The 26,170-nt window shown below is 31.2% G+C and overlaps 2 protein-coding genes and 1 long non-coding RNA gene across 4 annotated transcripts; 2 read left to right on the forward strand and 1 right to left on the reverse strand.

Annotated features, from left to right (window-relative positions):
* Window positions 1-239: 239 nt before the first annotated feature.
* LOC112716490 (tRNA threonylcarbamoyladenosine dehydratase 2) lies at window positions 240-7,940 on the reverse strand. 2 transcript variants are annotated; one of them, XM_072205422.1, is made up of 13 exons: window positions 7,466-7,940; window positions 6,562-6,828; window positions 6,045-6,276; window positions 5,711-5,754; window positions 5,011-5,104; window positions 4,220-4,367; window positions 3,583-3,795; window positions 3,075-3,209; window positions 2,490-2,624; window positions 2,073-2,288; window positions 1,526-1,650; window positions 1,060-1,117; window positions 240-586 (listed from the first exon to the last, which is right to left on the reverse strand). In XM_072205422.1, exons 3-13 carry the CDS (start codon window positions 6,137-6,139, stop codon window positions 470-472), a joined length of 1,380 nt encoding a protein of 459 aa, XP_072061523.1. In that variant the 5' UTR covers window positions 6,140-6,276; window positions 6,562-6,828; window positions 7,466-7,940; the 3' UTR covers window positions 240-469. The 2 variants fall into 2 exon arrangements, with proteins under 2 accessions (XP_072061523.1, XP_025624197.1); XM_025768412.3 differs by lacking the exon at window positions 6,562-6,828.
* A 1,694-nt stretch (window positions 7,941-9,634) lies between these two features.
* Window positions 9,635-11,915, forward strand: LOC112718358 (uncharacterized). Its single transcript, XR_003160779.2, has 5 exons — window positions 9,635-9,838; window positions 9,949-10,064; window positions 10,144-10,203; window positions 11,176-11,298; window positions 11,764-11,915. It is a non-coding gene; the product is annotated as an uncharacterized lncRNA (long non-coding RNA).
* Window positions 11,916-14,941: 3,026 nt separating this feature from the next.
* LOC140175760 (uncharacterized) lies at window positions 14,942-24,136 on the forward strand. Its single transcript, XM_072204309.1, has 10 exons — window positions 14,942-14,971; window positions 15,202-15,472; window positions 15,584-15,683; window positions 15,776-15,900; window positions 16,008-16,092; window positions 16,501-16,587; window positions 16,690-16,804; window positions 16,920-17,117; window positions 17,217-17,297; window positions 24,035-24,136. The coding sequence occupies exons 1-10, from the start codon at window positions 14,942-14,944 to the stop codon at window positions 24,134-24,136; spliced, it is 1,194 nt and encodes a 397-aa protein (XP_072060410.1).
* Window positions 24,137-26,170: the final 2,034 nt, after the last annotated feature.

Below are 26,170 nucleotides of genomic sequence, written 5' to 3' on the forward strand. Positions count from 1 at the left end.
CTGCTAACTTAAAACAAAAATAAAATTTTCTTCATTGCATGAAATTAAAATATATTAAAAAAACTACACCAAACACTTAAAATTCTATAGAAAGTTTTTTTTTTTCTATAAAAGCCAATCCAAATACAAATTTAAGACAATTACTTTTAATTGTTTAAATGATATAAGTAAGACAATTTCGTGGGATTTCCACTCAAACTAGAGGTTAAACTAAAACAAAAAACTTAATGTTGATTAAATAACTAAAAAAGGTTTCAATGCATTAAATAAATATCAAATATATTTTTTGTCCTAAATGTGCATTACAACTAAATAGAAAAGAAAAAGAAGCCATAATAAGGTTGATAAAGTAAAGAGAAATAACAATTACAAGATTTTTAATATTACATTGTTGATCTTGTTACATACTTCTATTGTTAGAGCAACATGTAACAAGTTCCCTCTCTTGATTAAATTAAACTAACAAGTATTAATGTGCATAGCCAAAGTCAATTTCAGCTCGTTTTAACACTGCATCTACACTGTTGTAGAATTCAGGTTCCTTTTCCTTTATATCATCCAATGTTCTAGATTCATGCTCGTCAACCTGAATTAACAGAGAATTATATTATCTTACAATGGAAACTTGACTAAAATAAATTAAAATTTTACAGTAGTGGAGCATAACAAGGACAAACGAATTATATTCATTCCAATACCAATGAATCTGAGAGTAAGGGAATTATTCTCATTCAATTACCATATCAAAGTTACATGCTGCTGATTTTTATTAGTTGTTAAGGTATTGAGTTGTCTTGATTAAAAGGAGAGTTAAGAAAACTTCTGATTTCACAAGTAACTATCATCAATGATTTTACAGGCAAAAACAAAAGTAGAAAATATGCTGATTGAAAAAAAAAACATTTAAAAAAATAATAATAATTAAAGAATTATCTGGTTATGGATGTTTCTTTTTATGCCTTTTGTTAGTCTCGTGTCATTAGTTATCGATATACATAAAATAAATAGAATTCTCGAGACAAAAAGCTTTTGTCTAATATAATGGAGAAGCTAGATTACCTCTTTGAATTTCAAAAGAATTAAATTTGATATAGAAGCCGGCTTTTCGCAATCCCACCTAAACAAAAGAAATGCATAGAAGAATCAAGTGAGAAATCTTTCAATGAAAGAAAGAAAGATTATGTTGACATATTCTAATCAATGTCATTTAATTCATTAGAGAAAGAAAAAAAGCAACATGAGATGAAAACACATTTCAGTAAAACTCTCTTTAGTCCTAAGTGCCAGTTTTGTGAACCTCTCTAGTTTTGTGAAACTTCTACTACTAAACTAAGCACAGGGCAATAAAAGCCAGTTTCAAATTATTATTAACAAATAAATAAATTTTGAAGAACTTGAGGAGGGGCGCACCAATATACATTGGAACAATCAAATGTTAAATTTAAATGGTAGAATGTAACCAATAAATAGCTTGATAATGAGAACCAAGTAAATGATAATGGAGACAAAAAAAGCTACTCTATACCTTACAAGCATTAATTCATTAACTAATCGCCACATTCCTCGCCCAACTTCTTTCACAAGCTGGTCTCTAGCACTTCTTCCATGCCATAATTCTTTTACAATATACATCACTTCTTCAACATCTACCTGTAGAAGAGAAATAAACACAATAAGTAGAAGAAAATATGCTCTTTCAATATTTCATATATACTTCAAAATATCGCAGAAAAATTCATAATAAAATTTTTCTTACAGGCATGCCTTTGTATGGTCCTTTAAATTATGATGCGGGAAACCACAGAAAATAGACAAGATAAAGGAAGAATTGTGTGTGTTTATTGGTGAATAAAGCAGGGCCAAAGCCCAAAAGAACCGTATTATTCTCCCAAGACTAACATCAGTGTGAAATCAAGCATTGAAAAAGAAGAAAACAGCATAGGAAATGCAGAAAATGAAAGAAACAAGTTTCTGAGCATTACAGAGTCTCAGGCTCTTGAAAAGTCAAGATATCACAGTTTATGGATAAGGAAGTTGAAATCAAACAAAAGGTTAAAGGGGTAGAGTTTTACCTGCACTTGCTGTGATGTTCCATATACTAACTCCTCATGCTCAATAAGGCGTTGATGGAGAGTATGGTAATGATCGGTATCAAAATTGACTATCGGTTCTGTTTGAACTTGAAATCCTGCTAATTCTGTCACAACATACGATGCCATAACTTGTCCAAATATCGCAGGGATTGTGCCTAACACTGGTATGATACGGACCCTGAAGCCTGGTACTATCTAACAAGAGGAACAAACAAATTAGAATGGATATGGCCAATACCACTAAATATTGTGACAATCAATGAGAAGTAGCTGATGTTGATCTAAATTAGTTGATAACCATAAAAGAATGTTTATTAACCATGCTATTAAAGAATCACAAGTTGGACAGTGGCAGAATCTACTAATGACTAAAACTGATTAAATAAAAAACCTCACCTGATAGTCTGAAGGATTTTCCTCTTCACCATTTGGACCCTTAAATGGAAGCAACTTAGCTTTGGGTTTTTCTAAAGAAAATACAACAGGGATGCCACCTTCAATGCCATGATCTTTCCTCAAACGGTGTCTCACCTATATAAAATTCCCATGAGTGAGTTGTATAACTTGTGCTAATAATAATAATAATTAATTACAGTATACCTTTTTTTTAACCCCAAAAGAAAAAGAAAAAGGAATTACAAACAAAGAAAATCAAGACTAACAGACAAATGAAATCTGTTTTGGACAATTGACATCTAGCTGGAATTGATGGACATAAAAATCATATTTGTCAATCTTTAAGCACACAAGTGCACCTTTTCATAAGCGATGTACATATATTTTTCATAATTGTAAGTAGTACTAGCATATGGAATAGAAGGGCAATAATTAGTTTACTTTGATGATAATTGGAACTTTAGGGTGTAATCTACTAGACAGAGTGAAAAGTAATGTTCAATTGTAACAAAAATTAACATATATAAGTTTATATTCTGAATTTCTAGGAAAAACATTGAAAAGAAACATAAATGGGAACATTACAGCTCGAGACAATGGATCATTAGTTGACTCTCTTAAATCAGCAATGCGTATTCTAGTTGGATCAGCTCTAGCACCAGCCCCAGTGGCAGATAACACCTTCAAGCCCCTCCGTACACAAGCAGCAAGAAGTGCCACCTATTACACATGGACAAATTAGGCAACTGAAAGGTAAAATTCAAAACCAAGATATCTTAAAAGGAAAGATTTCCAATGATAACAGCTTAGGCAAAATACATAATTTTTTGTATCAACAAAAATACAGATATAGATGACTGAGCAAATGAAATTAATAAATACATCTCAAATTTTATTAACTTTTGGAGCTTAGAATCTAAAAGAGTTGCAACATAAGTAACAGGAAACTGATGACTAAGAACCTCGAGCAGTATAGCAAAACAGACCTCGTATCTAGGGTGTGTGCGGTATGTATATATATGGGAAAGAAATAATAAGAGGCAGTATGAACCTACATCAATAAAATTTAACAGGGAGTAATCTTTAGGGGTACCTTAGTATCAATGTTATCAATACAATCCAAGACAAAGTCAGGTTGGCCTGACAAAATTTCTTCTTCGGTAGATGAATCATATAGCAGTACTTTTGCATCTACTTGGCACTCAGGAAAGATAGATGAGAAATGCTCCTTAAGGCACTGCGCTTTTGGGATGCCAACATCTGCTCTTGTTGCAAGAGCGTGTCGATTTAATGAAGAAAGAGAAACCTTCTCATTAATAAATAAATAAGTATAAATATTGTATGAAAAATCTATGAAGTTCTAAAACCAGGCAAACTTTTAACATTGATTGCATGACTACTTTATCTTCTTATTACTTTGTTTTAAACCAAACCCTGCTTATTAATATTGCAACGATAATAGCATTCACAATGTAACACATTTGGAATCTTGCTGCTAGTTACAGATGTCAAAATCTTCAATGATTCATATTTAGGAGTTCCATTTTTAAATTGTGGTAACCAATGGGAATTTGGGGGAATTTTGGACAAGAATAGGTAGGTTAACACATGATAGTACAATACTGCAGTACCAATCAGACCAAGAAAGAAGGAATCACAGAGAAGTAGAGAACACAACTCAGACTTAACAATCAAACATGGGCAAGCGGAGAATCAATCACAGAAAATACCTGATCAAAGTCCACAAGAAGAAGCTTGCCGACCCCTGATCTCAAGAGCATAGATGCAGCATGACTGCCAACCCCACCAAGACCAATGACCACAACATATGATGCACTCACTTTCTGCTGAGACTCAAAGCCAAAAAACTGAATGTTCCTAATAACAGAACGAAATTCCACCCCAGATAAAAACTGATTAGTTGAAATTGAAGAAAATGAATTGCCCTTATACATTCAATTAATAAAAGGTTTATATGAAAAATAAATCATACAAAATGGTTTTAGACATAGTGGGTAATGTGCTGGTGGTACTTCTCGCAATAAAACTTTGCAAAAGCTCCAACAACCAAATACATTAAACAATTATATATGCATTAACCAATGATCCCTAAAGTTAAAAGTTTATTTTTGCCTTGTCTTCTCATTCCCTAAACATGCCACAAATATATGCATTAACCAATGATCCCTAAGCTAAAAGTTCATTCTTCTAAATTGTATTAAGGTGATAACATTTCATTGACTATACAATCTAGTGATGCGCCATTTAAATTGTAGACATTCATTAATATACAGGGAGGATATTTCATGCCCCATTCATTCTAGAATTAACAGCCAAGCGCCCAAGACATTCACCCTATCATAATTAGCTGTAAGAAAGGATGAAGACCAAGTATATTGATGGACAAGTGCTAATGTGTCTCAAACTAAATAGTCTTAAAAAAAAAGTGCATCATGCATGTCTTACCAATTAATTATTCAGCAAAGAAAGAAACAAAGCAATTGGCAATAACATGAAATACCTAGTTAGATGTTCAGAAACAATCTCATCCTTCAGAAGATCTTCATGAACTGCCTTATCATTCTTCTTTCCAGCAATAGTGCAAGTCTCAAGACCTGCATGAGGCACAAAGTCCAGATGGATAGCATGTTAAGATTATGATAATTAAACTAGGATTTAGGCAGAAACTTGTCAGGTATCAAAAGTTGTTTATCAGTGATAACATATTTACGGTTAATACATCTATTTTGATCGCAGTGCAAAAGGTAAGGGTAGAATGTGAATGCGTCTTGTATAACTAGTTAAAACCCTGTCCATTCAACCCTCCAATCACCTCAAGAACTAACTCTTAATAGCAATAGCCGAATATAGCACACTATATTTAAGAAGTGATCTTATGCAATGATGTTATGCATGCAGGTTATTGTTCTTTCCTCGTTTGGTAACCATGTAGTGGCAGCATAAACATCACACTATACAGGTAAGAGAACACATTAGAAGGGTTCAATATATCACATATTCCAGTATTCCAATTCACCCCATAACTCTACATCCCAGCTTGCTCTTCAGCATTGAAAAGTGGTGACTATGTATGACTTCAACTTGCTTTACTTGTTGATATCAGGGAGCATATGATTGTAACTAAATAACTTCTTCTTTTATAGCTTTTGTAAACAACATTACATGCATTCATTTCACATGTTTAGTTCAAAGTCACTTACCATTTAACTCAGTAGCATTCTTATTATACTGCCGAACCACTTTTCTGAAAACATAAAAAATATACTTTCAGATTTCAGCAGCGTTCAAATAATGTTCAAGCACCCCCCCCCCCCAAAAAAAAAAATACATAAATAAAAAATTAGTGACTCTCAACAGTATTAGTTGATCAAACTAAACCCAGAAGCCAATCTAAGCAAACCTTTAAGAGTGAATCAACCACTTCACTTGGTTGGGTTATTAAGACAAACAGGTTATATGCAAGAGATAATTGAGTCAATAAAGGTACAAACATTTATCATTGAAGAAGAAGAAAGAAAGAAAGAAAGAACTCACTTATGGTTTTGAAGGAGCCTAAGAAAGAAGATGGTAGATACAGAGCCAAACAGAGCACCGGTTCCAACCAATGCTAAGTATTTACCTTTCTCCATTTTTCTCTTTCTTTCTCAAACGCAGACACGATTATGAAACACAAAAAACCAAGGTTCTGAAACCGGACCGATCATCAAACCGCTCTAGTCACTGGTTTACTGGTCCAACCGGTCTAACCGTGGTTCAACCGGAAAAACTGTTCCATAATAAAATAATAAAAATTATAAATAAACATCATAAAATATCTTTCAAATTTAAGACCCTACACAAACTATCAGTCTATCACCAACTAAATGTAATTAATTAATCGTCAAAATATGCAAAATTAACATCATTATACTTCCATTAAAAATAACTGGATTGAATTGCAGTGCACAAGTTAAAGATAGACAATATTGCCTTAAAGTAATTGAGTCAAAAAGTAAAACAAAACAGGCCCTTTTAATTCTTTTATGCTTGTAGGCTTCAATACAATCATTACCATACAGAAGAACTTTCTTGAAGGAATTTATGGCAACCAAAATAGGCCCTGCTTTTGTCTGAATTGTACAAGATATGATTAACAAGTTTAAATATTGTAGTTAATCAGACCAAAAAAGAACATTTCCCAGTTGTCTCACTGAGTCCAGCCAAATGGAACAAACATCACTGTGTACTAGCATAATTCTAGATCAGACTCAGTTCCAGAAGATGTTATTATCTTCACCAGCTCCCAATTCCCATTTGAAAGTTGAAGCCAACACTGAACCTTTTGAAATAAGGAACTTCAGAAGTAAGGGAAAGAAATAGAAAATTCTAAACTATCCATGTCTTACTAATAATGAGAACAGAAAAACTCAATCTCTTGAACTCGATAATTACATCAGTTATCCAACTAAATAATTGCATCACAGTTATCATAAACTGATTTCAAAGCCTAGAAGCAGAGTGAAATTAAAAACATGAAGCATATAATAAATTGAAAGATCACCAATTGCAATTTTTTAATAAGAACAGAAGTTAAGTACAATGAAAAATGAAGAAAGATTAACATTTTTCAACCCAATTTTAACAAAGCTCATCACAATGATTAACAACAACAAAAAACACTGAAGGAACAGTGAATCAGATTATCAATTTAAAATCTATCATCAAATACAATCAGTGAGCAAAGCCAATCAACCAAGCACTGACTGAGCATTCTGTTATGATTCTGTTACTGGGAAGCAACAAATTCAAGTTACAGCAACATATTTAACAAATCTTAGTAAAGTCCCGATTTACAGCAACATTTAGATCAGCAACAAGGCAAATTTATTGATTAGCAATTCAGCAACATGCAAAAATACAGGGAGAAGGAAAATTTGGAAAAGAGAGAACAGGGAAGCGATGGTTCAGGGACTCACCAACGGTTGACGGCGAGTCGGCAACCACCCCACAGAAGGCGACGAAGCAAGAGACAACCCCACGAGTTGCTTCTGCCGCCGGCGACGAGACAGACGAACCACGAGATGCCAGTGACCGAGACGAGACTCGAGTGACACTGGGAGGCAGAATCGAGCAGAGACAACCACGGACAACGAGCAGCAACCAACGCGCACAGCTCGAGCACTCACTGGCGGAGGGAGGCGCGAGCAGCCGAGCACAGAGGAAAGAGGGGAGATGCGAGCACACGAAGCGGAGGATCCGGCGAGAGGCCCGAGACCACGAAGACGGTAGTTCTTGAGTGCGACGGACGGCGGCAGCAGTCTCTCACTCGACAGACGGCGACATCGATTGGTGGAGGCTGCTAGGGTTTGCTTTCTTTGGTGGAGGCTAGGGCATTTGCTGAAGGAAGCAGTTGGAAAAGGGGGGATAAGTGGATAACGCGTGCAATCTTCCTTTCAAGAAAGGAAACGACCTCGTTTTTGTAAACCGGCCGGTTTCCGGTCCAGTCTGACCGGCCAATTCAGCGGTTCTCGAACAGTTTTAGATTCTGCGATTTTACACACTGGACCGAACCGTTTTTTACCGGTCTCAGGTTAAATCGGTTCGACCAGTCGGTCCGATCCGGCTTTCAAAACATTGCCAAAAACATAAAAAAGCATCAAATTATTTTTTTTGTTAGAAAAAAACTTTTGATGGGGAACACCGTGCGCCGTCGTGCTAATCGGAGGTTTTCTGGTTGTGTTAGTTTTGAAGGCCGAATTAGACAGTTCGTAATTGGTTGTATTTTTGAGGATAAAAGATGGTTTTTCAATTTTTGGGTCGGTGTGTAAGCCCAGTATGCTTAAGGCCCTAAAAATGTCTTAAATCTTTACAATTTACAAACTTTTCCTAAGGTTATGTACCAAAAACAAAAGAATTTTTTGTTTTATTTTCGATAGTATTTTTTGACCGGACAAATTAAAAATTAGTCCCTAGTGAATTTAAATTCTGTTATGAATTTATTATTAGTTAATAAATCACTGTATGAATAAGATAGAAATTAAATTTTTGACATTTACTTGAAAAAATTTGTGAGCTGATCACTAATTAAAAAAAAGTATTCTAAAGGCAGGTAAAATAAATAAAACTCAAACAAAAAATCTCTGTTATACCAAAAATGAAATATTATTTTATTCGGCTTTGTTTGGCAAAAAAATAAAATTGAAAATGAGCTATCCAAACATGGAAATAGATTTTCTCAATTTTTTTAACACTTAAAGGAATAAAGTATGGTATCTTATCATTAATTTTATAAGTGAGATCAAAAATAAATATGAGAGAGAACAACAAAAAATGAGATTAAACAATTGATACCATCCAATTTTTTCTCCACCCAAAAGAATTCGCTCCCATCCAAATACCACTTAAAAAAGCTTAAAGCTATATCTAGCAAAAAAAAAAGGGCTTAAAGCCATTGATCAACGTTTTCCAAAAATACGAAAAAAAAAATGTTTTCCAATAATAAAATTTATTGAATTTAGCTAGGATTCACTCCCATCCAAACACCACTTAAAAAATCTTAAAGCTATATCTAGCAAAAAAAAGGGGAGGGGGGGGGGGCTTAAAGCCATTGATCAACGTTTTCCAGAAATACAAAAAAAAAAGTGTTTTCCAATAATAAAATTTATTGAATTCAGCTAATATATGTTTTTAATTATTAATTGAACAAGTTTTATAAAAGACATACAAAAGTTATCAATATATTTGTTATATAGTTGTTACAATTAAAAGAATTTGTCAGTAGAAATTTAATTTTGATATACTATTAATATAAAATTATTTTATACATATATTCTTATTACATAATACGACATTAGCAAAAATTATTGTTGTTAAACTCGCGAATTAACTCGTAAACTCGTATGAATTTATGAATTTAAGTAGTAGAATCGAGTTACCATGTGGCTCAGGAAAATTATGGAGAAATTAGTTAGTCCAAACTAATGCAGTTTTGTTCTCAGAAAGTAGAGTTCCAATATTATTATTGCACAGGAGGTCATACATTCTATGAGAAGTAAGAAGGGCAACAAGGGTTGGATATGTTTAATTTGTGATAATTCACTTGCTCATACCATGTTTGTGTATTTCTCTATGTGAATTTTGGGGATGAATTAATGCTAATATTTCATTGAGCCGTTAATTTTCTAGAGGCTACTATTGCAAGAGTACGAGATGAAAAGTGGCTGTTCCTTTTTCTTTCATGCTGCTCATGACTGACTTTGAACTTGAATGTAATGAAAAACGGCGGCCAGATGAACCAGACAGGACACCGGCTGCCAATGTTGAAGGTGGCTGAAGCATTGCATTTTTAGGTACTCCTTTTCTTTGTTATTTATTGTTCTTTCTGCTTTTAAATGATCCCACTATACATTAAGCTTCTCAATAACTAAGCAGAATATTATTTTGATGGACACCAGCACAGGCACTGTCTAAGTCTCTAAGACATTAACTGTAGACGAACTGCTTTATTTAAAGGAGGAGTTTACACTTTTGGAGCCAAACAAAAATGGAACCATTAGCCTAGAAAACATCAAAGCGGTTAGTTTTGTTTCAAATTCTTTTTATATACTTGGTTAATATGATGGTGTTTGCCATCTCACAAATTTGACATGGTCAGACCTCGATGAAAAATGCAACAAATGCTATGGAGTCACATATTCTTGACTTTTTTGGATCAGTAAGTTCTATGATTTAACTGTACCAATGCTTCCATACATTATATAAATAGCATTTGCACCAATAGTGCTTGCTGATTAAAATGAATTTGGGTTGTAGCTTAATGCATTGCAATATAGAAGGATGGATTATGATGAGTTTCGTGCAACTACACTCAGTGTTCATTAACTTGAAGCACTTAGTCACCCCAAATATATTGCAATGCATTAAGCTGCAATATGTTGTACCTTTAACAAGTCTTTTTTCTAATTATTGTTGGACAATGCAATTTGAAGACAATTGTAAAATCTTTTTAATTAATAATTTAGGACACATTTTGTTTTTGTAGCTATAATAATTAGAAGAAAGACTTATAAAAATAGAAGATGGTGTGAAAAGTACAACTTATGTGATGCTGCTCACATCATGAGTTAGACTGCCACACCAATTTTTAAAATTGTGCTCCCTTTGTCATTAAGCTTCTCACAGCATCTCAATTTTGTAAGAGATACTGAAAAATATTATGTGATATTTCTATTGTTTTATTTTAGCGTGATCAACTATTTTTCATGTTCTATTTTAGTGTGAACAATTTTTTGCTCATAAATTAAAAAAACTAAAAGACAAAATAGATTAATGAAAGAAATTTTTTGCACTAACCCATATAGGACATGTGTTTTCCTTTAAACAAAAATGCCTTCTACTGAATATTTGCCACCATAATTTTCTTTGCTGTTGGGTTAGTTAGTGCAAGTTGTAGCCTTTTTTCATGGGATCAGAATTTGTATCTTCTGTTTGATACTAATTATATCTGGATGGAAGATCAATTTGTAGTTTACTACTTGAAACGGCATAAGAAACTTATAAATTGGCTGTTTGGTCACTGATTTTATGTTTCTTGGAAGATCAATTTGTAGTTTACTTTACTATTTTATATTTGCATTTTGGTGTTTGATACTAACAGAGATATTTATATCACGAATTTTATTTGCAGATTTCATGATGTAAATTCCATGTAACCGCCGTTTAGTGTTCTTAAGGATCTCATTGAGATTTTAGAGAGCAAAAGTAGCATCATTGAAGAGGCAAGGAGCTTGCAATGTCTCCAATCAAATTGGTAGGTATCGATACTGCTTGCTATATTAGCCAGTAGTATCTAAGACTTATTTCTTCATTTGAGATCTAGCATCATATTATATGGTTATGTTACCTTAATTAGCCTCCTAATAATTGTGGTTAACGGGTTATAGTTGTGTCCTACTTATTGATGGAGGGAAAGAACTTTTAAGATTTTCAAAATTAAAAGATAAAAGAACTTTTAATTCTGCGTTTTCTGTCTGCATCGTTGTTTTTTGTGCGAGGAAGAGATTCTTTTAGGATTTATAAGTGAATTTTGCAAATGGATGACTTGAATAAATTGTGAACTGTAATCTTGCAATTGTTGGGGTTTTGATCACTTATTTTTTTGTGTATTTTGTGTATCTCTATCTGATATTTCATGATCACATGATAATATTATCGTTATTAAAATGATTCTCCTCTTCATTGTGTTTAACAAACTTTTTTTTCACAAAATTTGCAGATAGTTTTCGTTGATAATGGGTTTCAATTCAGCGTATAGGAGCTTGCAAGATATATTCCCCCAAGTATTGCTCTTTACCTTTAAAATTTGAAAGTTTAATTGAATTATGGTTATCTATTGTTGGATTTTAAGTATAATAATTGCTACCCTGTGATCTGGTGTTATTTATACTATATTGTGGCTACAAATCTTCAATTATGGATTGAATTTACATTCAAACAATTAACTAATTAAAAAAATATTATCAAGTGATAGAGATTCTAGCTGCATATTAAACATACAGTAGCGGCATGTTTTTAGGTGAATGAGTAGCTTTATATGTTGAGATTTTCACCTGACAATCCTTACAAAAGACTACTAATTTCACCTGAACAATTTCTGATATTAGTTGTTTAACACTACGATTAGTTAAAAAGTACTTTCCCTTCCAAGTTTTCAGAAATCAACATTGGTAGTTTCCATTTACATGAGAACAAGCTTGAAAGATTTCTTTTAACCTATGATTTCCAAATTTCTGAGTATTTTTGTGTGCATTGATCTGTGCATGCGACCAACATGTAAGCATGCCTCTTTCAAGATTTCAAAATAAACACTTTATCCCATTATTTTAAAGAATTTTTGTTCATACCGAAACATTTAAGACTGTGGCTATTGAAAATTCAAATAATGCTAATCAAGCTGCTAAAATTGTTCTCAGTAAAATTATTCTGGCATTAAAGGTTCTATCAAATTCACTCAATGAATTGCATAGAGACTTGATATGCATGTATAACGAAATTGGAATGGCTTCGTTTTTCATGGGATATTGGTCTTTTCTCTATGTATGTGCTTGGTCTGCAAATTGATAGTCTAATTGTATTCTTCGCAGGTCATGAGAAAGAATTATGTTTTTAATTTATTGTTGAAGTATCATTATGCTTTTAGTTTATAAAAGTATTGAAAATTATTCTAATTGTGTCTCTTCATTAGTGATTCTAAGATTTTTAGTGCAAAGTGATAAAAAATGAATAAATGAATGAATTATTAATTAGTGTCCAAACTCCAAATTATCAAATTCGTTAAATGAAAATTAACTTAAATTTGGTCACCGTTCGTACCTTGTTTTTTTTAAATTTTAAATTCAATTAATAAACAATAATTGAATAGGGTGCATGTTTGCATGATATATTGGTTGATTGTGTTGTAACACTATAATTAACATTGCATTATGTCATCATGTATAATTTATCTTGCCATGGTTGCATGTAGAAGGGGTGATATCACAACTTAATTAATATGAAATTTAAGAACATTAGTATGGTGCTGAAAATTTGTTGATGTTTTTTAAACTTTTTCAGAAAAGGATTAGGAGGCACATATGAAAGGGACGTGCCATTTGCTACTGTCCTCGAAGATTTTGGAAGTGACCATAATGATTTTTATTTTGCTGCTTTAGGAGATAAATTTCAGATTTTTTCTTTTATCACAGCTTCAATTTTAAATCATTCCATACTGGAGTTTATATATGAATTGTGTGAGAAATACTGCTATAGTTACATCATATTGTTTAGGATGCTAGCAAGTATTATTACAAAAAAGTGTTGATTGTAATATATAAAATACATAGATTTTTCTGTAACTCCATAGCATCAATGAAAAAATACTGAGAAATTTCAACAATTCAAGTCTCATCTATCAAAATACTGAATGAGCATTTTTAACTATCTATGAAAAAAAATATATAATTGTACTAAAAGAATTGATATATGAAAAGAACAAGACTCTTTCCTGATGAAGTAATTTCAGAATTAAAGCTTTTAAGTTATAACAAAATTAAAAAAAATAAATGAAAGAATTTTGTTTTATTAATTAATTGAATCTAAGAATATTTTCCTATCCAGCATCTCTATGTTTTATTTAACTCACAATATACTTATGAAATCATTGTAATTTATAAATAAATTATACATAAATATAATAAATAAATTAAATACATGATTTACGAGTAGCACAAGTTATACACTAGAGATTAATAATATAAATAAATAGGAAAAGTATAAGGAACCAAAAGCTTATCAGCCAAAAATTAAATAAAACTACATTAATTTATATCAATAATTAATTAATTTTAAATTTTTTAAATTCAAAATTTAAAAAATTTTAAATTGATTAAGTAAACCTAATTAAAATCTATAAAAACCTTTTTCTTTTTTCTCATATTAATCTATCCACTTCTAACAATTACAAATTCGAAAAATATATAAAAGAACACCCATTTAATATGAAAAAGAAACATTCTAATACTTAGTAGAAGAAACATCCATATATATTAACTCGTAAAAATTTTGAATTCATCCAAAAGTATTTGGTTGGGTTTTGGCTGATATGTTTTTGGTTCCCTAGCTTTACTCAAATAAATATCATTTAGTTAGTATTTGTTGTTTGTATGATTATAATATAAATTATTTTTATTAAAGTTTTAATCTTTTTTTAGATGGTATAATAGTAACATATTTAAACACAAACATAATAGTTTTTATATTTAAATAAAATCTTTTAATATGAACTAGAAAAATAATAAAATTATTTTATTCTCTAAGAATATAGAATAAATTAATTTTATACACTGTATAATAAATTTTTATATATAAAAACCTTTTTAAATTAAAAATAATAATTATTGATATCAATAAGTATTAATAAATTTTATAATACAATAGTGTTTGGCCCGAGCGTAGCCCGAGTTTTACACTAGTTATATATAATAAGAGGGCAGTGAATAGTTAGGTGCATGACAAGTCGAACTTTCTTTTATTGACAAGTGTTCAGCTTATATATTATTACTTTCTTTTACTTATTTGTTTTTGAAATATATATATACATATATATATTATCTTATTTTTTATTTATGTATAACAAGAGAAGTAGTGGATACCGTAATACCAAAAATGTTGTATCAAAATATATTAGAATAATAGTGAAATTTAAAACACACATGCTTTTGAACAATCCTGGAAAAAAAGGCGGCAATTGTTAAAAGTTAAATACATTACAATGACAAAAAAAACTGCTATTTATTTATAACATCCTTTTTTCTTTGACATCACAAACTGCTGTACTCTCTTCCAAAAAACGAAACAAGATATTCATCCATCACCAAAAAGAAAAAAGAGTTTCGCCCCCTGTAAACTGTGTCATCATGGCTGAGAACTTTGATTACCTTGCTAATGTGAATGCAAAAAATCTTCATTGAGTTTCAAGGTCTTTGTCGTTAGGGCATGGAATGTTCCAAGTAGATTTAATGACGAAGAGCTTATGAGCATGGAGCTGGTGCTTTAGGACAGTAAGGCAAGTAGTCTACATTTAGAGCTTTTTGTTTTTTTTTTTTTCATTTTTGTAAGGTGTTTATGTATTAGTAAAGAACCTAATGTGATTAAACATGTGCATTGTGAATGGCAGGGTCATAGGTTGCAAGCTTCGATACCAAAACCATTGGTTAAGAAGTGGAAGGATGTCATAGTGGAGTTTCAGATGTACACGATGAAAAATTTCGTTATTTTGGATAATACTACATACCCCAAGGTAACTCCGGATAAATATATATTGGTTTTCTCACACCAGACCAGGGTTCATCACGTTGAACATCCAAGCTTTCCACTTGATGCCTTTCGCTTGAAGTCATTTAAGGAGTTGCTTAATGCTGATAAGTTGGATGACTCTGAACTTATTGGTAAGAAATTCTTTGGTGGTGTACATAACTTTCTAATATAAACATTTCCCCCAACCCCCGAACTTGGATTTGTTTTCTAAAGCTAAGCTTATTTTATTTTTGGACATGTAGATATAATTGGTGAAGTTGTAGGCAAAGAGGATCCGAGGGATTTGGTAACCAGCAAAGGGGTGGAGACTAAACGGTTGGCCATAATCCTACAAGATTTAGAGTATGTGCTAATTATAACTAAGGACTTTACATGTATAAATCTTTAATTAGTACATGTTGTCTCATGCAACATTTTTTTCATGTAATTGGCAGCAACAATAAGATTAGCTATGCTCTGTTTGGTAAAATGGTAGACGAGTTTTTACCTTATCTTCACGATGGAAGGGTTGAACCCCTCATTATAGTGCTCCAATATTTTAAACCCAATAGATGGAATGGTATGTCTTCTTCATGCTGTACAAACGAGAAAAAATCACTATAATTGTCATGATATAGTAACTCCTACTGACATAAGTATTATGATGGATTAATGCACAAAAACTAGGTAAAACATCTGTCCAGAGTCATTTCTATGTTTCCAAGCTGCACATCAATGATGGTTTAAAAGAAGTTGCTGGATTCCGAAATAGGTTAGCACCATCTTATTATACATCAAAATGCATTTTTATGCATTGAAAATATAAGCATGAGGCAGACAATATATTAAAAGAACTTTGGAAATTTTGTAGATTGCTTAGCGGAGTGGCTGCAAGTTCCTCAAGGATTAGCCAAGTTTCATCTCGGGGGGATGGTCTGGAGCTGATGAGATAAACCAAGGTGCTGTTTTGGTGAAGACTATTGAGCAAGCACTTAATGTTAAAGAGGTAAATAATATATGATAACTTCCAGTTCATCCTTTTATATTAGTTACTTTTTGGAGTCTTACTGAAAGGATAATACTCAATTTGTTAATGAAAACAGGAAGGTCCGATATGGATATGTGCAAGCATTATATCTTTAAATGTTGGTAAGGATGATTGGTTTTATAAATCGTGCAGGAAATGTTCAAAAAAAGTTGATACTCCTATTGGAAATAGATATGAATGTACCAAGTGTGGACACACTTATGGTTGTGCTTCTTTGAGGTGTGGATAAATTTATTTTCATCAATAAAATTATATCATTATCTTAAACTATAAACCTGTTTGGATTCTCAAATGATATTATTCCTTAATATGTAATCTTAGGTTCAAGGTACAGGTCATGGTCCACGATGGAACTGGGAGTATCACCCTCTTGCTTTGGAATAAGGAAACAACTCAACTTTGCAGAAAGAAAGCTGAACAAGTAATGGAGGATGATGTCAGTACAATCAAAGGCTTTTTAGTGTTTAGAAAGTGGCATTTCATTCTTATTTTCATCATATAACCTATTGTTTGCATGTTATAGTTTTATAAAGTCATGTCACAACTTGCAGGTTATAGGTGACGATGCTTATCCACTCACCTTTGATAACATGATGGATAGGAAAGTTCTATTTAAGATTAATGTGAAGTCTGCTAATATCAAGGGTTTTGATCAAATATATACTGTTATGAAAATTTGTGATGATGAGGATATCATTGAGAAGAATATGCCCAAAGAAATTGCTGAGAGTACATCTACATTTGTTACTGTACGTTTATAACTTATGTTTAAAGTGTCAAGCAAAATGAATTATTCAATGTGGGTTAACTATAATACCTAAGTAGAGAAATATTTTTTTTCAAAATAGAAAATTGGGGGCAGCAACTCCTTGGACATATCAGAAAATATTGTTAATATTAAGTCTGATACTGATCCTCAGTTTACACTGGTAAGTAAAGATATGTTTAAGGTTTAAAGAGTAGACTAATTTTGCTTATATCTATCAAGATTTGGAGAGATTCCTATTTTGGAAATATCATGGTATGTATTGAGATATCTTTCTATGAAGCCTAAGATTCCAACTCTCCATTTAAAAAAATGTACATCAACAAATTCTTACAACAACAACAACTACTTGCACTCAAGGGATTAATAATTCATTCACAAGATAAATATTCAAGTTGCAAAAAGTTTGATTTTGTTATTTATATTTTAAACACATTATATAACACCAATAGAAGCTAGAATAGATGACTAAAATAGCTGAAATATCAAATAAAGTAAATAGTCTTCAGATTTCTTTTTATTCTTTGATAGATAACATTCCAGCGAATTGAGTCTTAAATTTTAGGTTACCTTCTGAGTTGAATTTTTAATTAGAAAAAAAAAATTTGTGACATGATTATTTTTTTCCGAAAAAATAACTTCAAATAACCGAGAGAGAGTGAATGAGGGCAAATATAACACCTACAACCACTATTATAAAATCCAATTTTTTTGGATTGGTCCATATTTTCCAAGTTATAAAAACGGCTAAAGAACAAATCAACAATGAATCATGTAACTCACAACCAAGTGTAGGGTGATGCCAATTAAAGAGAGTAAATGAAATGAACAGTTCGACTATTACACGATGCAAAGATGTATGTCATCACCGATCGAGAGAGAAAGAGTATGAGATTCCATATACAAGTAGACGAGAAGGAAGTGGATCTACCTCTACAAAATCAGCACAATTCTTATCGTCACTCAGAAAAGTTGTATTTTCAAGCAGTGAACTAGGTGGATTTGGTCCATTTCCAGACTCCAACCCTCCAGATTCTGTTTAGTATTCATGGATAAAGACAAACCTTTAGTCATTTTATTAAAATTGGTGAAGTAAATTTTCTATAAAAAATACTCCATCATTACAATTGATCAAAAGCTATCATTCAAATTGGATGCAGTCAGTTTTAACTTGACTACATAAATTCCTTGATTAATCATACAAAAAATGATTTTTCTATCTATATTTTCGAAAACTAAACTAAATTTTTTTTGTAGAGTCGGAGTTTTCATCTTGCTTATTATAGAAAATAACCAGCAAAAAACTCATCTTTCATGCATATATCATCTGTACCTACGATCGACACAGATTTGTAAAAGTTCCTGCCATATCAGTCAACAAAAACTCCTAATTCTCACCCTTTGATGAGCTCCAACAACAAGCAAAAATAATGAAATCCAATAGAAGTTCAAAAAATGTAGAGACTACTATGCTAACTTTTGCAGGGGACGGTTTGGGTGCTCCAGGGTCTTCGTGAATGGTGAAGAAAGGTTAATTGGCTCTGACATGGCACAAATTGTCTTTTCATTTTATTGTGATCTATCGGTTTAACCGGTTATTTTGGTTATTACACGTGTAGTAGATAGAAAATAAATTCACTTTACATGATATCATCAGAACTGTCTACCTGAAGCTAAACTTGATTTTCGTCCTATAAATATTCTCAACTAACAAAAGGATATATTTGATGAATATGGAGTTAGTTCTAAATATGATAGAATTTAATTTGGCTCAATAAAAATCATCTCTTATTGGTCGAATAAGTAGATATAATCAATGTGCACAACTTTTTAAGAGAAAGCATAAAATCAGTCAATGTGTACAGTTTACTCAGAAAAAGCATAAAATCGTGCACAACTTTTTATTCTAAATGTTTAAATTTTTAACATAAAATACTAAAATGTGTCAACAGTTACTCATAAAAAGACACATTTTATTATAGAATTTTATAAATAATTAACATGTCTTCTCTGTCAACAGTAACCCCATAACTAATGTAGAATTAAATTGCATAAGTTAAATATTAAAAACAACATACCAAATTTACAGAGAAGAAAACTCAAATAAGTTTATTATTTTGTAACTGAATTTGTTACGACAAAATCTTCTTAAACCAACATTAAAGGATTTTTTTTTTTGGTAAGTAAATTTAAAGACATTGTTAATATAACATATATTAACTTTCAATAAAAATTTATTAAAAAAATTTTATTCAGATTGAGCCTTTATCTAGTAAAATTTTTTGAAGAGGTGCTTAAAAGTACAAACACCTCATTTTATTTGTTTTTGGTAAATTAAAAAATCAAAGTACTTTTACGTACTTACAATTGCAGCTTCTAAAAGTTAGGGTGCTTCTAAGAGGGAGCTTTTTAAAACTGACTTCTGCTTACCAAATCTTATTTATTTTCTTGCCTATATTTCCTGGACATATTTCCTGCACATATTTCTGGCCATGATATTGCCATTAGAATCCTCATGTATTTCTAACTTCTCATCCTAACCTTCACAAACTCTAATACAATCTTCATATATTTCTTATTCTTCAACCTAATCTTCACAAATACATCTCTATCACAAATACTTATATAAAACTTTATTGTTCAAAAATAAAGAGTTTATTTATTATGTTTATGTTTATTATGAATTTTTTATTTTAAAATATTATATCAAATTTTAAAGAATTTAAAGAAACAAATTATTTTTCGTTATAAATATTTATCTTCTAAATTTTTAAAAGTTGTTTTATAAAACACATTTGTGGTACTTATACTTATTAAAAGTCATTTTTAATTTGATTTTACCAAACGCAAGTGCTGCAACTTTTAAAAACCTGTCTTTTAAATACCGCTTTCATAAGTCACATTCGAAAAGTAATTTATTTATAAATTATTATTAATAAAAATTTTTATATTTTAAAATTTTTTTTAAAAAACTTATTTAAATTATTTATCCAATAGTTCTAAGTGGCAAACTGGCAATAATGGATTATGTTGCGCACAGATCGATATAGCAATATGAAATCAATATTCATTCGCTGTGAAAAAAAAAGAAGGGGGATTGCAATTTGCCAAAGATAAGCCAAACTAAAATCATTACTATTAAAAAGGAATATTGAATCTTGAATTATTCGATTAGTTCTTTGTCAGTTAACAGTTAAGTTTATTTTGTTTTATAATGTGTCCTTGTTTTTTTTATAAGGTTTCTTATTAAATTATTATGTATATAATTAATCTATAAAAATATTTAAAATTATTTTATTATTTTTTCTTTACTAATTAAGGGTTAGTTGTTTAGTAATATTTCTCCTGAGTTATTTTAGAATTTTAGTTTTTTAATAGTTATGCATTTAAATAAAGTGAGAAATAAAAAAACAAAAAAAATATGCCAGATTTAATTTTACTTTAAATTTTATTGTTCTTGTTGTTATTGTTATTAACTATTTTAATTTTAAATAACAAATTTATTGTTGTTGTTATTATTCTTATAAAATAAACAGGCAAAACAAATATTTTTTTATGGTGGCTACAAATGATTCTTTTATTAGAGTATTATGTACAATTATTAATTGTTAAAATATGTTCAAATATATTGCGCGCAAAGTGGTCAACAATTTTTAGCCAATATACATCCAAATAAAAATGATAGGAACCAACTTTTATTTAATCAACACAAGCTAACTTAGGGTTTATAATTTTAGGTGTAAAGTTAAGAGTTTTTAATTTAAATCTAGAATTTAAGATAATTTAATTATTATGAAATTATTTAAAAAAAATTAAACTGATAAAAAAAGATACATAAATGATTATATTTTTAACACGTCTTTTATACAAGAATTTTTTTGAATTTATGTGAATTTTTTATATAGACTTTTTTGTTGGGCTTACACTCATTTTTTTTTTGTCTAACATGAGTAAAACTTTAAACATTTAGGTCATATTATTTTAATATTATATCATAAAATTATTTCTCTTAAAAACTTAAACTAATAAAATAGACATTAGCTAAAATTTTTTTCATGTATTTTCTCAAAATATCATATATCATTGTTCATGTGAGTATGTTCTCTTTATTAATATGTGTGCAGATTTCGTACAATATGAATATAAATTATATTAACTTATGTGAGAGTGCAAAATTACTAATTAATGTTAGTGCATAATGTTTTAAACGTTTTATTTCAGTTTTAAATGAATTTAATGTTATTCTATTTTAAATTTGATTTAAATAATTAACAAAATTTTTTTTTTTTTTGTAAGACAACATTGAACTTGTTTAAAACTCTTTAATTCTTAAAATCTTGATGTGAAATCTAAGGACATAGCAGGTTGAAGATGGGATGTATCAAATTTAAAAATTTATTCTTCTAGTAGTGATTACTTATGGCTTTGCAAGCATAAATATGGATGGGAAGAGTGGCTGAGGCTTTGAAGAATCCAGGTACTAGAGAAATTTAAATTTTTTGTTTGGCTTTACCTCCATAATGCTCATCCAATTGCTATTTTTAGATATTACCGTGGGCTTTCTTTTTCTGATTTATGCTCACTTTGCTCTCTAGTTCCTGAAACTGTCCTTCATTGTTTACGTGATTGTCCAAAAACTAGTACAGTTTGACAAACTTTACAGTTTAATGATGTTTAATGTCCATCTTTAAAATAATGGGTATCTGAATGTAAGAATGTCAATGCTACTTTTTTTCCCCTAATCTTTGGTGGATTTAGAGAGATAAAAATAATGATATTTTTAATCATATGAATTCTTGGCCTTTTAATAAAGTGCTATCATTAATCTTAGCATCTGATAAGGAATTAAAATTTTTGTTCATTAAGTTTAATGATGTCCATTTATCTTGCCCAACCTCATCTTGGTCTCTTCCTTTTGGGGGGATGATTAAGATTAATAGTGATGCTAGTATTTATGACGATTGTGCTGGTTTTAGCTATATTATTAGAAACTTGGATGATGCCTAATAAGGTGGTTGTATTGGGGTTCTGCGGCTAGGAACGATTCTTCGTTGTGAACTTTTTGCTATTTGGAAGGAATTACTTTTGGCTTAGGAGGCAGGATTCATGCAGATTTCTTGTGAGACAGACTGTTTGAAAGTTTTTCTCCTAGTCCAAGATTGTTTTACTAACATCCGAAGTGCTAATCATGATTTGGTTTCTAAAATTCATGAAATTTTGACTTGGAATTGGAGCTGATGTCAAGGTAATTCAAAGATCAGTCAACTATATCGCGGATGTTATGACAAAGTTTGCAGCAATGAACAATATCCCTCAAACTGAGTTGTTAGAGCCTTGGAATGAGTTCCCGTCTTACTTATAAGGGACTTAGCTGCTGTTTTTTAGGAGGCTTTTCTCTCCCTTTTGTTTCTGTTTTTTTTTTGTTTTTTTGTTTTTTTGTCTAATTACAAACAAAAATTCTTTAAAATTAAAATTTATGTTTAAAATATTATGTACTAAATTAAAATTAGACTTAAATGTTGAAGAGACCAAAATATTACTTTATTCTATTATTAAAAATCTTCTTTTTAGTTACTGAATCAGAGATTTGCTCCACAATATGATTCCGGTATCTATAGATGGAGTGCTTGGTGATAAATAAATATTTTTTTTTTGGTTGGCAATCCTGCAATTCATAAAAATATGATAAAATCTGTTGTGGTGTATGTTCATGAGTTCTGATACGAACATCGGCCCAATAAACGAAAACTAAAAAAAAGGGTTAGAAGGTCTCTTGTATAGACGAAAGAATATCCATATTGAAACGGGCGCGCAATAAAAAAATGAGTAAAGGAAAAATAGGTCTCTGACTTTTTTTTTTTGCGGACATTTTCGTCTCAAAAGATTGAAAAATACATTCATGTCCCTGACACTTCCAAAACGCAAACAAATTGACCTCTCCGTTGAAGTGACTCCGTTGGACTCAACGGAAAACGTTGACGTGGCTCCCGTGATGCTGACCTGGTCGTTATGGGAGCACACATGGTATGTAACTTTTTAAAACAGGACATATTAGTCCTCTCACACCAAAACGTGTAACTTTTCAAAACAGGACAAGATTAGTCCTACTATACCAAAACGACGCCGTTTCTAAGCTCTGTTTCAGCTCTATCAACTGTGAACAATTCCCATTAACCCCTCTTCGTTTCTTCAATCAAAACTCAAACTTTGGGTTTGATTTTAAGTATCCATAGTGTAAAATCTCTGAGAATTCCTTCTACCTCCCCAAACCCATAACTGAAGCAAATAGGCGGAAAAAAAAAACTCACACACACTTTTTTGCTTACCTTATGGAGAAACGCTGCGACAACAACCAAGCGGTGGGGTCAACCAGTGGAAGAGCTTCGGCGACTGTGCGGCGAGTTCGACCAGGTGTTTGATAAAAGGTTTCTTTCATATATTGGTAGCTGTTGATGTTCTTATTTCTTTATCATTGCACTTGCTAATGGATCTCTTAATTCTTCTCAACATGGCTGGATTTAGTATACAGTGAGCCTGTATTTTGTGTTCGAAAAAGATGTGAACCAGGTTTTGAGTAGGTAGATGGGTCGTAGACCAATCGGATGATTTTCCACATTTCTTTGTTACATATGATTTAATTTTAGCAAGCTGCGTTCCCAGTTATCTTGGAGCTGTCTCGTATGTTAAACTCAATTATTCAACTCAACATTATCATCTGTTTTTCTACCATGGAGCTTTATCTTCAATTTTTCAATATTTGCTTATGCTTGCATGTTTATGTATTATACTATTATCTTACTAAGCATTGTGCATAAATTGCTCTGATAATGATATATTTATGTCTAGAAATTTTGCATATGGGGATTATCCTAATTATCCTATTCTATGTTGAATTTGTAGGAGAAATTTGCATCAATGATTGCTGATGCAAGGTTCCGGAAAGTAGAGTATGAGAATCTAGTAGGGGGAGTGGTTGGCGTCCATTTAGGGGTCAAAATCTGATATTTTCATGACCTTTACTCACATGTATCTAATAATTCACAATCCTAATCTTCTAAAATACAAGTAAAATACATCTGAACCATTGATGAGAAAATTAGTGATTTCATATTTAATAAGCAAAATTATATGCATAACTACCCATGTCACATAAAAGTTGAAACCATTGATTTTCTCATTTGTTCAGACATTGCAATTTAATCCCTTAAATCCAATAATTTATAGATCTTTCTGAGCTTCTTAAAGGCATGGATACCGATGTCAAGTGTGATAAGTCATCTACTCAGAGAAGAGTGACTTTGTTAGAATATGTTCTTTAATTTATGCGGTCATAGTTGGCATTTGCAATTCACAATTTTAGTGAGAATGTGTATATAACTTTTTTACTTATGTTAAATTCTTTACCAAAAGGATAGAAACAGAACTGACGATTGCTGTTAGTAAATATACTTAAGAACAATACATAAATAAATAATTCAAATAGATCCTCTTTATTTTATCTTTTCAATTCATGATTTTATTAACATGTTCTTCTTATTTTGTTCATAGAGCCTTCCAATATGCTTGATATCTTCCATTTCCTACCCCTCACCACCACACTAACCCAATAGCACAATCAAACAACAAACTATAGCAATATAACACGATAAGATGCAATGTGATGAGAGTAATTTGTAAAGCCTGTTATGTTAGTTATTACTAATACACAATCACCGTAATATGCATACATTATTGTACTCATTCTTGTTACAAATGAACTCAATAATATGTCTTGATACAATATCCATACAGAACTTTTATCAAACACCTGGAGTTCATCATTTAAAACCTTGCGAAACATCGTCCGAACTCGCCGCACAGTCGCCGAAGCTCCTCCACTGGCTGACCCCACCGCTTGGTTGTTGTAGCAGTATTTCTCCAAAAGGTAAGCAGAAAAGTGTGTGAGTTTTTTTCTTTTTTCCGCCTATTTGCTTCAGTTATGGGTTTGGGGAGGTAGAAGGAATTCTCAGAGGTTTTACACTATGGATACTTAAAATCAAACCCAAAGTTTGAGTTTTGATTGAAGAAACGAAGAGGGGTTAATGGAAATTGTTCACAGTTGACAGAGCTGAGAAACAGAGCTTAGAAACGTCATCATTTTGGTATAGTAGGACTAATATGTCCTTTTTTGAAAAACTATATGTTTTGGTGTGGGAGGACTAATATGTCCTGTTTTAAAAATTTACATGCCACGTGTGCTCTCGTAACAGTCAGGTCAGCGCCACGGGAGCCACGTCAGTGTTTTCCGTTGAGTCCAACGGAATCACTTCAACGGAGGGGTCAATTTATCCGCGTTTTGGAAGGGTCAGGGACATGAATATATTTTTCAATTCTTGAGGACAAAAATGTCCGCGAAAAAAAAAGTTAGAAACCTATTTGTTCTTTACTCTAAAAAAATATTTGGCACCAGTTAGTTACGTAACAGAATGAAAAATATATAAATGACAATAGTCGAGTGAGTAATGGCTAGAGAATTGTTATGAAAATTGTGTGAAGCTTTTATTGACTCAAATAGAGAAAGTTATTATTCCATCCTTACACTACTTTACACCACATTAATTCTTCTTGTTCTTGCATTCTTGTGAATTATTGTGTTGTGATTGCTTTGTTATTGTGTGAACTGCCAAGTTGTGACTTGTGAGAAAAAGAAATCGAAAAATTTTGAAGGGAGAGAATGAAAAAGTGAAAGAAAAGATTTTATATCTTTAGATTTATCTCTCCCTCTCTCAAAAATGTAATTATGTGATTTGCATGTATATGAAGACATATAATTTATTAAATGATAACTTTTTTAGTGGGACGAAAAAATTCTGCAAATTTAAAAAATTTTAATGAATTTTAACATTTTAAGACTGAAAATAATATTTTTTTAAATAATATTTTTGAGAGAAAGAATTAACAAAATTGTATCTTCTTTGTTTTATCCACCAAAAAATGCTCCCTTTTGGTCCCACATAAATGTTTTAGTCCATATGTTAGTAATACAACTTTTTAATC

The sequence above is a fragment of the Arachis hypogaea genome, chromosome 10 (assembly GCF_003086295.3).
Source record: "Arachis hypogaea cultivar Tifrunner chromosome 10, arahy.Tifrunner.gnm2.J5K5, whole genome shotgun sequence".
NCBI lineage: Eukaryota > Viridiplantae > Streptophyta > Magnoliopsida > Fabales > Fabaceae > Arachis > Arachis hypogaea.

Bases quoted from the DNA above. Each gene is read 5' to 3' on its own strand.
- LOC112716490 (XM_025768412.3), bottom strand. From the start codon at position 6,139: ATGGAGAAAGGTAAATACTTAGCATTGGTTGGAACCGGTGCTCTGTTT. The intron at 5,105-5,710 runs GTAAGTGACTTT...TGCCTCATGCAG, and splicing joins GAATGCTACTGAGTTAAATG to GTCTTGAGACTTGCACTATT. The intron at 587-1,059 runs GTAATCTAGCTT...CTGTTAATTCAG, and splicing joins TTCTTTTGAAATTCAAAGAG to GTTGACGAGCATGAATCTAG.
- LOC140175760 (XM_072204309.1), top strand. From the start codon at position 14,942: ATGGCTGAGAACTTTGATTACCTTGCTAAT. The intron at 16,805-16,919 runs GTCAGTACAATC...CACAACTTGCAG, and splicing joins AACAAGTAATGGAGGATGAT to GTTATAGGTGACGATGCTTA. The intron at 17,118-17,216 runs GTACGTTTATAA...TTTTCAAAATAG, and splicing joins GTACATCTACATTTGTTACT to AAAATTGGGGGCAGCAACTC.